Raw genomic sequence first — 12,121 nt, 5'->3', positions numbered from 1 at the left:
GTGTAGCAATAAAGGCCATGCGGGGTGTAGAATGTGTGTGTAGTTGATCTTCTTCTGCCAGGGCTACTTGGTTGTAACCAGAATATCCGTCCATGAATGACAGCTCTTCGTATCCTTCCACTGCTTCAACCAGTTGATCTATGCTCGGTAGGGGATAGCTGTCTTTGGACATGCCTTGTTGAGGTTAGTAAAGTCGATGCATATCCTAACCCCTCCATTTTTCTTAGGAACGACGACCATGTTGGAGATCCATGTAGGGTATTTGACTTCCTTGATGAAGCCTGCTTCTAGTTTTTCCCGAAGTTTCTTTTTTCTACTGCCTTATGATACTCTGGTGCAACTTTTCTTATTTTCTGCCTGAAAGGTGGCGTGCCTGGTTTGATGCGCATCGTGTTGGATTATTTTCGGATCAATCCCCGGCATGTCTCCTAACTTCCAGGCGAATACATCCGCGTATTCTTTAAGTAATTTGGTTAAGGAATCTTCTCTTTTTTCGTCCATTATGGTCCCTACTTTGATCATCTTCGGGTTTTCTTCCGTTCCTATGTTGATTTCTTTTACGGGCTCCACTGGTGTGAACACCGGCTTCGGGTCCCCAAGGACTGGGACGTTCTTTAATTGCTATTTGGTATGTTTCTGTCCTTCGTTGGCTGCTGAAGTACTTGCCTCTGTGTTAAGGACATTATCATCCTTTGTCAAGCCCTTCCTTGTGGTTTCCTTGAGGAACAGGTCTATGGCCTTTTCTTTCGCAGCTTCTTTATTTTTGATCCTTTGGGTTTTTCGCTGCTCTTCCTGTTCGTTGTTGATACGATCCTGAGTGGTCTGGCACTATTTTGCAGAGACCCGATCTCCCTTGATTTCCATCACTCCCTCGGGTGTAGGGAACCTGAGATATTGGTAGTAAGTTTCTGCCACTCCCTTGAGTTTATGTACCCACTTTCGTCCAATAATGGCGTTATAGGGGGATGGGGCGTCAACCACGCTGAATAGTGTTTCTACTTTCATGGGCCCGGCGTTCACCTGCAACACGATGTATCCCAATGGCTTTGTGGGCGCTTCGTTGAACCCGTAGATGGTGTAATAAGAGGTCATTAGCTGTTCATCATGGAGCTTCATCCGTTTGAAGGCGTCGTAGAATAGAACGTTCACTGAGCTTCCCCCGTCGATGAGGATCTTTTTGAGGTTACATCCGACCACTGGTAGTGTGAGGACCAAGGGATCGTTATGATCTTCCATATCTTCGATATCTTCATTATCGAAGATGATAGGTGCGTCCATCCACTCTTCGTGCTCGTCCACCTCTACGCCATCAATCTTATATAATTCGCACTGGTCTTCGAATTGCTTCCATAACCTCTTTCCTATCTGCGATGTAAGTGAGGGCCCTGCGGCTTCGGAACACGAGATGGTGTTGATTGTGCGGTTTCCCTCTGGAAGTTGTACTTGCTTGGTTCGTTTGGATCTGTCCTCGGTGACCTCCTTTCGTATGTATTGCTTGAGTTCGCCAACATCAATCAATTTTTGGATCATTATTTTGAGGTTTTTGCATTTCTCGGTCTGGTGTCCATTGAAGCAATGATACTCACAGTAATCTTTAGACTTCTCGGTTCTTGGGGGATGTTTTCCCTTAGACCACGGCCACTCCAAATTTTCCCTTCCTTTGATCTCTCGCAAGATCCGAGCGTAGCTAGCATTGAGCTTCGTGTAAACCTGATCTTCGAATTTTCGATCGTCTTTTCGTCGTTCATCTCTTCGTTCCTTCCTATCTTCGTGAGGCCGTTCCACTGAGCTATTTCTTTTGGCCCCGCTGGTTTGTTCTGCGGAATTGGTACGGTGAGACCTCTGCGTTTGTGCCCTCGGGTTCTCACGCTGGATTTCTTCAAGACGAGCGTACTTCTCAATAATTATTCGAAGATCTCCTTCTGTCTTAGGTACGCTTCCGTGGATCTCAACAAATAGTGGACTCATTCGGTCTAATCCCCACTTGTAGCAGTTGATACTTACTACGGGATCCACACTCCCTATGGCTTGGCAGATCTTGTGCCATCTGTTGGTGTATTCCCTCGTGTTCTCCTTGTAACCAATTGCCAGAGAAAAAAGTTTATCCATTCCGGTGTTGACAGCTTTGTTGTACATGTAGGTTCTCAAGAATTTCTCTGCGAGTTGATCGTAGGAGTTGATGGAATCAGGTGGCAGGTTGTCAAACCAAGACAAAGCCGATCCCTTCAGACTTGATGGGAAATATCTACAGAGGACGGCGTCGTTTTGACTCCATCGGGCTAAGATACGATTATAATACCGGATATGTGCCGCGGGATCACTGGATCCGTCATAGCATTCAAAAGTTGGGACAGGGCACTTTAACGGAATGGGGGTATTTGCCAGGCGATGAGTTAGGGGCGTGGAGTTAGCTTCTTTCATCACCTCTTCAAGCCTTCCTCCGCCTTGTCTTGTTGGCTTTTAACTGCCTGATCTCAGCCATCATCTCATCACGCAGCTCCTCCATTGCGCGGTAATATCCCACGTTCTCATGCTCAGTTGAGCGTTTCTTTCTTCGAACTTCACTGTCATAATAGTCTAAGTCTTCGGCGGCATATTCCGGATCGGATGCACTGCTTCCCCTGGCGGCGTTTGCTAGGATGATTCTTCGGTCTCGATTAGGCTCTGGTGCTTTAGAATTTGCTTCGTCCAGTTGTTGGCTAGTCTTCGTGCTTTGGGCAATCCTATCTTTCAAGTCTTGGTTCTCCCTGGCCAGAAGAGCTACGCATCTGCGTAGACCTGCTGGCTCTTTTCAATTCTTCGAGCTCTACCATCAGTCGGTGGGACTGGTTTGATCCCTGATTGGGAGTTCCGGCTTGTACCCCTACGGCCATAGTTCCCCCTTCGTCTACTGTGTGTATTAAGGGTGGCCGAGGATCAGCTTCAATTGTTGGTATCTCCAAGTTTGGTCCCCTCGGTTGAGCTTCCACCCGCGGTACTAAAACCACTGGTATGGTTTGATTCTGACTGTTGGTTGATGGCATTCCGAAGACTGGTGGATGTGCGGGCTAATGTGTCATAGATTCTGCCACCCCTTCTGTTTGTTGATGGATTTGGTTTGAAACCAAAGTCTTGTTAACTTCTGTAGTCTGGAGGGCCGCAACAGTTGCGTTGTTCTTTGTGTCTGCTGCTTTGAGAGCCGCGGATGCAATGGAGTTAGTGTTCATAGGTGAGGTGATTTCCGAAGCATCCTTCCTATGAGTAGCTGTTTTAGCTTTGTCTCCTTTCTGCTTGCTTCGGGTCATGACCGGGGTAATCCTCGGTGTCTCCTTTGATGAGGCTTTGGTTTTTCCTGCCTCTAGTATCTTTTCCATTTTTAATCTTTTTCTGCATAGGGGAATAAATAAAGAGAACCAAAGATATCCACGAGGATCAGGTTAGTGCCATTCGTATCCGCAAGATTATTGGAATAGAAGGAAATGAGCTGCCCAAGGGCCTTAATAAAAGAGAAATGTAAAGACTCCATCGGTCTAGCTTTTGCAATACAAATCCTCTAATGAACAATCATGGACCTTGTTTTCAGACTACTTTTGAAAAAGAAAACTCTTGAAAAGGCAGATCCGTCGCGAGAACTCATGAATCTGGATTATTAAGTCTTAGTTTTAAAAGAAAAACGCCTCACGTGCAAATCTGTGATATATAGCCGTGGATTTGTCTGCTTTGAAATGGTGTTTCTGAAAATGAAGACCATGAACCCAGAATAAAAAAGGTTTTGAAAGCACGCTGAACTCAGAATAAAAAAGGTTTTGAAAGCACGCTGAACCCAGAATAGGGCACAACCATAATGCGCGTTTAAGGTGAAATCACAGGATAAGATAAATCTTTTACCGGGACAAAGTCCCTGTTTCTAGCGCCAGATTGTGAACACATAAATCACGAAGCCATCCACGTGTTCACAAACAATATTCGCATACATCCTAATTCTAGAATTGTACGTCGTATGCGTAAAGGGGATGATTATATCGATTCATCGACTCGAAGCCTTCGGGCTTGTCATTGTCTAGTCGAATATTATCATGAGTAATGTTCGTATAAAGGAATAAACCAAGAATCAAGTATAAATGTAAAGCATATGAAGTTTAACGTTGAATGTAAGGTGCTGAAATGTAAATAAGACAGATTTACGTGGTTCGGCACTAAGGCCTACATCCACGGGGCTGGTGTTTCACTATGTATTGAATGGTTACAAAGATAGTCGAATGACTTTAGAATATACATAGGTCTGCGGAAGTAGGGGGATTACTTACTCTTCCTATTTCTCTCTCTCTCCTATCTTCTCCTATAATTGCTCTCAATTGGTCGACCTCTTCTCTCTTAGTGGAGAGGGGTATTTATAGGGTTGGAACGTGGGTCCCATTTCTGAGTCGACGTTGTAATCTTATCTTCTTGTGCTTTGTGCCTATTACGCAGAGGTCTTCGGCATATGCTGCGGCTTGAGCTTGAATACGAAGGATTATCCTCGCCTCTTCCACGAGCTGATTGACACGTGTATATCTCTTTGGTATTTAATGCGGGTAGATGGATGTCTGCTCGTGTCAGACAAGTGTCTCTTTGTCTGGTCACATCTGTGTCATCCACACTTCCTCTCGGCCGTTGATCTGGGATCTTCCTCGGGATTGGGTGTGATAACACCCAAGGGGTATTATCTGGTGCTCCTCTGAACCATCATACCTCTGTGATCCTCTGTCCCTGACCGTCAGATCTGCTGACCGGTGGCATCTTCTGGTGAGATGCTTGCTATCATGTTTTGATATCTTGTTTTGCATGCCTTTCACGTGTTTCTTTCTGTACACGTGGTGGATGATGAAAGGTGTACATACACATATTCTAAATTCTCAGCAATTTTGTCCTCGGCAAGGTGAGAACGGCATTTACCCATGTACATTTTTGTAGGATCATCTCATTATTGTCTCTTTGTCATAATGGGAGTTGTCAGCATGCTATACAACATACATTTCCATTACTGGGTAGATATAGATATCTGGTCCCCCATATTTGCGCATCTCGTATGTGTCAGACCGACTGAATAGTTTTCTGTGGAGGTAGTAGTTCACACTTGAAATTGAAATTGTGAATCACCTATATAACTATGATAGTGTGTAATTTATAAGGACCCTGATAGATACGATACCCTTCCTATTTAAATGGCCTGTGTGAAGTGCATGGGTCTCGATGGAGTCGGGGAACTGCTGTTATAAGAGGATTAGTCACAGTTCTTATTTTACCTGGTCTTGGTTCCGAAGGGAGAATGCAGACGATCAGGTAAAAGACAAACCAAAATCAAATTTTTGAGAAAGTTTAGAGAAGAAATAACGCACACCAAGTGGCATGATAAGCGGAACAGTCTCTTGATAAGGATGTTAAAAAATTGTTGACATTACAAGGAAAAATGAACCAAGGTGATTATCTGAGATCCTACTCCTGGTGATTTTTTTTTAATAAGGAATCCACGTCTTCACAGAAGCATCGACAACAGAAGGAAAATAAATACAGTGGACAAAGAAAGATTGATATTCATCTTTTGTTGCTTAATTTTGAGTTCCATTCAACGTGTCAGATTTAGAAAAATACAAACATAAGAAGGAATTAGTAACATTGTTCCTTAGCTCTGATCCAAAAATGACGAAGGGTTCACCATTTTTAACCATGGTGTATCGCTCCCCATTGTCGTTTCTGCTAAAGCCGGTTCATACAGCTGGAAAGTTCAACACATAAATAAACTTGACCAATAAAGGCATTATGCACAATATTTCTCATTTTACATCTATGGCTAGGGCTGTCAATGGAAACCGATTAGACGACATCCGATACCGATAATCCGTTAGCCGTTACTGCTACCATCCGATATAGCGGTAAACGGATATCCGATACCGATAAGCTAACGGATAATTCCTTCTTAACGTAACGGTAGTGGAACCGTGTATTTCCGTTAGGTTTAGTTCCGTTATCCGAAAATGTGCTTACTGCACGTGTAAATTCTTATACCTAGGGTTATTACGTTTGGTTTAGGACTACTTTTTCATAATTTCTGATGAAGAGATCATCACCATCATGTCCTAGTACTAGCCCAAACTCCGTGAAAATCAGAACCCTGGTTCATTCTCACTTCTTTAGACATGTTTATCATATAGTTTGAGCACTAACCAAAGCCAAGTCCATTTTGATGGAACTTATGAACAACAAAAACAAAGAAAATTACTACATAGAGTCTACAATGAAAGATGGAACCAAGAAAAAAGAAAAGAAGAAGAGGGTTTTTTGTTCATCGTCACTAAGATTGCACTACGATTGGTGTTCGTCACATGTATTACCCATGCCTGAGCCACCAGCAGTTTTAGGCGCAGATGGTTACTTGAACGATAATTATTCGAACCATGTCTATTATGACTGGACTTGGAATTCATCATCAATCCTGTCAGCTGAGGAACATATGCAGGATGGGTTTGACTCGCATCTATCAGGCTACCTGCGTTGGCTTGATGAGAAAGTGGCAACGGAAAATTCTAGTGGTAATAAGAATAATTGTGATGCAGATGATATGGAAGAGATTGATAGGCTTGCTGATAAGTTCATTGCAAGTTTTCATGAGAAATTCAAGCTGGAAACGCAAGAGTCTTACAGGAAATATCAAGAGATGTCAACGGATGGTAGCGGAAAAATATCCGTTATCCGGTAAGTCCAACGTAACGGCAACGTTTTTGAATTTCCTATTTCCGCCGGAAATTAACGGATAACAGATATCCGCTAACTTTTAATGGCAACGGCAGCGGCAGCGGCAGAGCCTATTTCCGTTACGTTAGCATCCATTGACAGCCCTATCTATGGCATTCAAACATCTATAGAACGGATGATACAAAGGTAGGCTCCTTCACAACCAAAGGAGAAGAATCCTGCATGTCGAATACATAACAAATAACCTTCCAAGAAATAACTAAGCAAAGAGAAAATTTAGCTGATTGTCCGGTTAAGGTAAATCACTTAATTCAGCACTAAAATACCAATTTTTCATAGTTGAGTTGTAGATTAATTTGTTTTATTCATCTTAGCATAAAAAGCAAAGAGAAAGTTAAAGTTGTAGAAAATCTCTAGATGGTGGATAGCAATATTACTGGCTCTCTATAACACACACGATCGTCTTGGGTCTGGTCATAGGTGAACCATCAATGTAACAATGGTAAAGTTTTACCACTCATCCTAGAATTTGCTTGTTTATCTTGCACTGCAGATTAGTTTTCCTTAAATGTAAACGATATTGGTTACAAATAGTATTATAGTACCGCGGGTAAAAATAGAAACCATAAAAAGAATTTGTTTTTGGTTTTCTGTGTAGCTGATTGTCCATCATACATTTTCAATAGTGTACTATGGGTAACACTTAAGTCACAAATGGTTTTCCGCTCTTGGTGTTGAGTTTTCTCTAATTCTTCCTTAGAGTCAGATATGATTAAGTGCCCCAGGGAAGCTCTGCTAGTTTGTATTGATCTGGGAGATACTTTCATTTTCATATTCTACAACCATTTGCGACTATGTAGATCTGTATACAGTCTATGATTACAACTTGGAACAACTGATTGATGTGATCCTTCAGCTGTATCACCGTACCAATAGCATTTTTTTAGCACCATTATCAATCAATAGTATTTGTTAAATAAAGGAACAACCTGCCAGCCAAATCAGAAATGAATCCAAACTTCTAATTGCTTTGACATCTGATACAGAATTAAATGGAGCAAACAACAACAACACTTCCTAAGAAACCAAACCATCATCAACCACTATAGAATTTAGGGTGATGTAATTGACTCAAGGTACACACCCTATCATGCTTAGCTAAATGACTGTAACTAACAACCTTCCAGCCGAATTCGCTATAAAACCAAAATGCTAATGCGGGAATGTTTTTTCTTTCAAGAATAGAAATGTAAGGAAGAAGAATATAAGTGCAATGTTAATAAACTGATAAGTCCACAATATTAAGAAGAATGAAATTATTGCTTCAGATCATATTTTTCACAACCTCGTATCTATGACCACCACAAATGGGGACAATACATTAACCAAAAAAACAACCTGACAAACCAAAAACGTTTTGGCTTAAACTGGCGAACATTTTAATTGAAAATGGCGACATACATTTTAATTCGTCAATTTCAGAACCATAAAACTACCTTATTACGAACAAATTATCCATTGTATACACATCACAATTGATAATGAGTAAACTAAATCATAAAGACAGCAAAATGGACTGAAAAGAAAACACAATTTTATCATCGTGGGCACACAATGAATTGAACACATATAGGCCTTGGGTGAGTTATACTAATACATTAATCGTGACTTTGGAAGTGATCATATTGCTGCCTGGATGTGTCACTTTATAACCAAAATGCACAGCTAAGGATTTACAACCATCTTCATTAACATTAACTTACCATAACTGGTTACAGCTCCTTCCCAAGTTGCGTTCCCTAACCTGGTTACACTTTCTTAACGCCTTCCTAGATGTGTATACTTCTACAATTTTTCTTAATCCTTTTTTATACCGGTTCATCTTTGTATAATTGAAGCTAATTCGGTATTATTATTGTTTGAAGGCAAGCATGGTTTTCAAATTATAATGTTCTCAAATGACCATTACTAAATTATACAATTGAATTCAAACTCATTCATGCTTATTTAACATCGATTAGTTAATGTTGGGTTTAACCTATATAGGTAGATTTAGTGATATAAGAACATGGGGCACCAACATATATCATAACAATTATCACCTGGTAAAATAACTGGAAATGTACCAAGTACCCTTCAAATAAGCTTAGTGCCAGTTATAGGTGAGGCTTACCCAAATCTGGCATGATTTACCTCCATTAATTTCACAAATCTGGTTGATCGCCTTATGCTTGAGGACTGGGATTTTCTTGAGAGAGTTTCAGCAGTTTTGAAATGTCATGGAGAAGTACTGCATCATTCGGACAAAAGCAGCCAGAACAATGAATGTCGGTACCACCAGATATTCCTGTACAGAGATTTATGAGAAGTCAAGCCAAAATGTTGTTCTAAGTAGATACGACAAAGTAATTGAACTGTGGCTAAAGTTTACGAAACATTTAAAAGATTTTAAATTCAGTTGAAATGTAATTATGGATTTATAGTTATTTGCAGATTTACCTGGCACACCAAAAGCTCTCCATAAATATAGAGAAGATGAGCTCAGATTTATAGGGTTCAGATCTTCTTTGCAAATAAGCTGCTCCATTTCATGGCAATTATAAGTCATTTCCCCTGCTGTCTGCTGTCTGATGTTTCGAATTTTGCACCTACATGAATGATCATATTTGTATGACGAAACGACTTATAATCTCAGTATCTCAGTGTCCACTCCCTTTCAGTAAATAATAAGAAGAAACCCATTGGCATATGCAATTCTAATGAAGTAGGTCCAGAGCTGCAAATCAGAAGATTCAGAACTTTACCATCTTAACTGTGCGTACCACCTACTTTGGGCCATTATATGCTAACAAAGAGAGAAAGAAAAGTAATCAGTTCAACCATGATTATCATATATACTCAAGTTTTGGGAAGACATTTATAGATTTTTGAGTTTGGGAATTGCCCAAAACATTCTCAAGAGGATAAAACAATTGTAATGTCAAATGAGTAATCTTGTCACAGATGAATAAGCTCCAGGCCCAGACTATCAACAATATACATTTTCTAAGAAGGGGCTTACTTTTCTCATTTCTCACAGAAATAAAAATTCACGTATTAGTTCTGTCCATAACTGTATGTAACCAATGTTTTGGTATCCAGTCACAATTAAAAATCAATTGAACAAAGTCAAAAGCAGAATTCCAATTGAAGAAACTAATCAAAGACATGATTTGCATCAACAAAGTCGATGACGGTGAAAAATCAATTGAAGAAATGGAAGAAACAAAATTCAAGTCGAACAAACTCATCAAATACAAATGTAAAGAAAAATTAAATTGAAGATTGTACTGACCTAATAGTCTTGAGAGAGTATGCAGAAGAAAGATATAGAGAAACCTGGGAAGATGATACCCTCTGTTGAGGTTTATGTAGGGAAATATTTCGAAGGATAACTCTTCTAACGTAACGCATAAAATTGATTATCCGGGAATTAATCAAAGGAATTGAATGGCGCAAATCATGTCGTTGGTAGAAAGCAAGAAGATATCGCCGATAATGGGTTTCGTAACGGAAAAGGGATTAAGTGCAAGAAGAGATCTGCCGATCTGGGACGTCGGATGAGGCCTTAAAAAGAGGCTTAATTCTTAACCACGATTCATCTTTTGCAGTTTTGAAGGAATGACAGCCATCGATCGGAGAAAAACGCTTATCCAGAGCCATCGGATCAACAAAAACACATTTGTTTTTATAAAATAGATATATATTGGGAGCGCCTCTTATCAAAGAAGATTACAATCATATTTAATGTCCCAATTCCATAATATACCATCATCTCTCCCTTATACGTAAACAAAAATTTGATATCTTTGCGGTTCAGTGCTCCATCTCTTCGTTGTTCACCGGTAATTGATATCTTTATTTGTATTAGAGTTTTGATTATCTTGTATTTTGATGTTTTTGTTATATTCTTGTAAGCGAACGTGTAACCACTATTTTAATTTAAATAAATTGAAATATGTCGATTGCCCCAAAAAAAAAAAGAGCAAGGGCTATATATGGGGTGAGAACTTTCACTAAAAATGAAAGAGTTTGATCAAATTTATTCAAATTAAGTGCTATTATGGGTAATGAAAAGATCCACTTTCATCCAAAGTCATTCATACACTCCTTCAAGTGAAAGAGTGTACAACATATTGGAGAGTCTGGACTCCAAGAGGCTGATCTCCATCCTCTTACGGGAAAAACCTTTGTTGAACCGCTAAAGCATTTTTCAGTCTTTTTTATTTATTTAATGCTCTATAAAGTGTGTCACATATTAATATTGTTATTAAAAAAATACAAATATATACTTTAGCGGCCGCCTAAGTAAATTTATTTCCTCAAGCGATTGATGTTCAGCCTCTTACTTTGTTATTTTCACTATCTCATGGTACAAAAAACGCTCTTTCACCATCTCTCATTGGATTTAGTAGTGAATTAGTTTCAACTTTAAGGAGTAAATAATTTTTATTTAGTCGCACAATAAAACCATTGCCACACTTAAACTGGTCTTTTGGAGGTTCCTAATCTTTTCTCAGCCAAAAAAAAAAAACGTAGCCTACACCCCTTCTTCCTGCTCACGTTCTCTACTCCGTGGAAACCCCAACGAGAAGAGCTCATGAACGGACAATGATATTGTCCGTTTTGAAAAAGTGAAAATGGGCAACCATCGCCCGTTCTTAGCACAAATAACAGGCAACAACGGTCCTTTCCCTTGGAACAACAAGCTATTACCCGTTTTCAAGTAATTTGAAACGGCCAACCATTGTCCGTTCCTAGACCTTTTTTCGATTTACACTCGATTTACACTCAATTTCGGTTATAGACTTAGTAACCAAATTTGTTGACACTCTTTATACACCGCCCTGGTAACGAGTTCCGATGCTTAGAATAGAATGAGTTTTTTGTGGTATATGAGAACATGTTTACGGTGCATGATGCTCACTAAAATTTGGTATGGCGATATAGTCAATGATACTGTTATGTGAAGACTTACTAGAGCTACTAACCAGATATTTAGGGAAGTGTGCATCTCAGGATTTTAGTCATGGCGTGCTGACTTTCTCTACTTTAGGGGAGTTGGGTAGTGACACTGGAGTTTCTGAAAAGACTGCGCAATTATATGGCTAGCAATAATGCGAATGTCATAGTGGGGGATTATCTTTTCCATAATATTGGGATTGTCATTCAAAAAGGAACTGGAGTCCAGTTTATTGCCACACTACCAGTAGTTCTTCCTCACCTAACCAATAAATTTTTCTTTTCATAAAAAAGAAAGTAAAAGAAAACATTGACAGAAGGCGACGGCGGTGTCAGTGTAGCAAAGGCCACAAAGACACCCAAAACCTCTTCCACTCCGTAATCACCACGTGTAAGACAATTCTGAAAC

At 39.9% G+C, this 12,121-nt stretch overlaps 2 protein-coding genes across 4 annotated transcripts; one reads left to right on the top strand and one right to left on the bottom strand.

Annotated features, from left to right (window-relative positions):
- Positions 1-5,648: 5,648 nt before the first annotated feature.
- On the bottom strand, positions 5,649-10,317 carry LOC113282726. 3 transcript variants are annotated; one of them, XM_026531790.1, is made up of 4 exons: positions 10,046-10,317; positions 9,211-9,359; positions 8,905-9,058; positions 5,649-5,734 (listed from the first exon to the last, which is right to left on the bottom strand). In XM_026531790.1, exons 1-3 carry the CDS (start codon positions 10,162-10,164, stop codon positions 8,937-8,939), a joined length of 390 nt encoding a protein of 129 aa, XP_026387575.1. In that variant the 5' UTR covers positions 10,165-10,317; the 3' UTR covers positions 5,649-5,734; positions 8,905-8,936. The 3 variants fall into 3 exon arrangements, with proteins under 3 accessions (XP_026387575.1, XP_026387574.1, XP_026387576.1); XM_026531791.1 differs by lacking the exon at positions 5,649-5,734 and adding an exon at positions 9,516-9,556 and having other exon boundaries at positions 8,917-9,058; positions 10,046-10,310; XM_026531789.1 differs by lacking the exon at positions 5,649-5,734 and having other exon boundaries at positions 7,962-9,058; positions 10,046-10,315.
- On the top strand, positions 6,254-6,715 carry LOC113279605. Its single transcript, XM_026528285.1, has one exon. The coding sequence runs from the start codon at positions 6,254-6,256 to the stop codon at positions 6,713-6,715; it is 462 nt and encodes a 153-aa protein (XP_026384070.1).
- Positions 10,318-12,121: the final 1,804 nt, after the last annotated feature.

The sequence above is a fragment of the Papaver somniferum genome, chromosome 5 (assembly GCF_003573695.1).
Source record: "Papaver somniferum cultivar HN1 chromosome 5, ASM357369v1, whole genome shotgun sequence".
Lineage (NCBI taxonomy): Eukaryota > Viridiplantae > Streptophyta > Magnoliopsida > Ranunculales > Papaveraceae > Papaver > Papaver somniferum.
The sequence above is the reverse complement of the archived record's forward strand: the minus strand, read 5'-3'. Positions and strand labels throughout refer to the sequence as shown.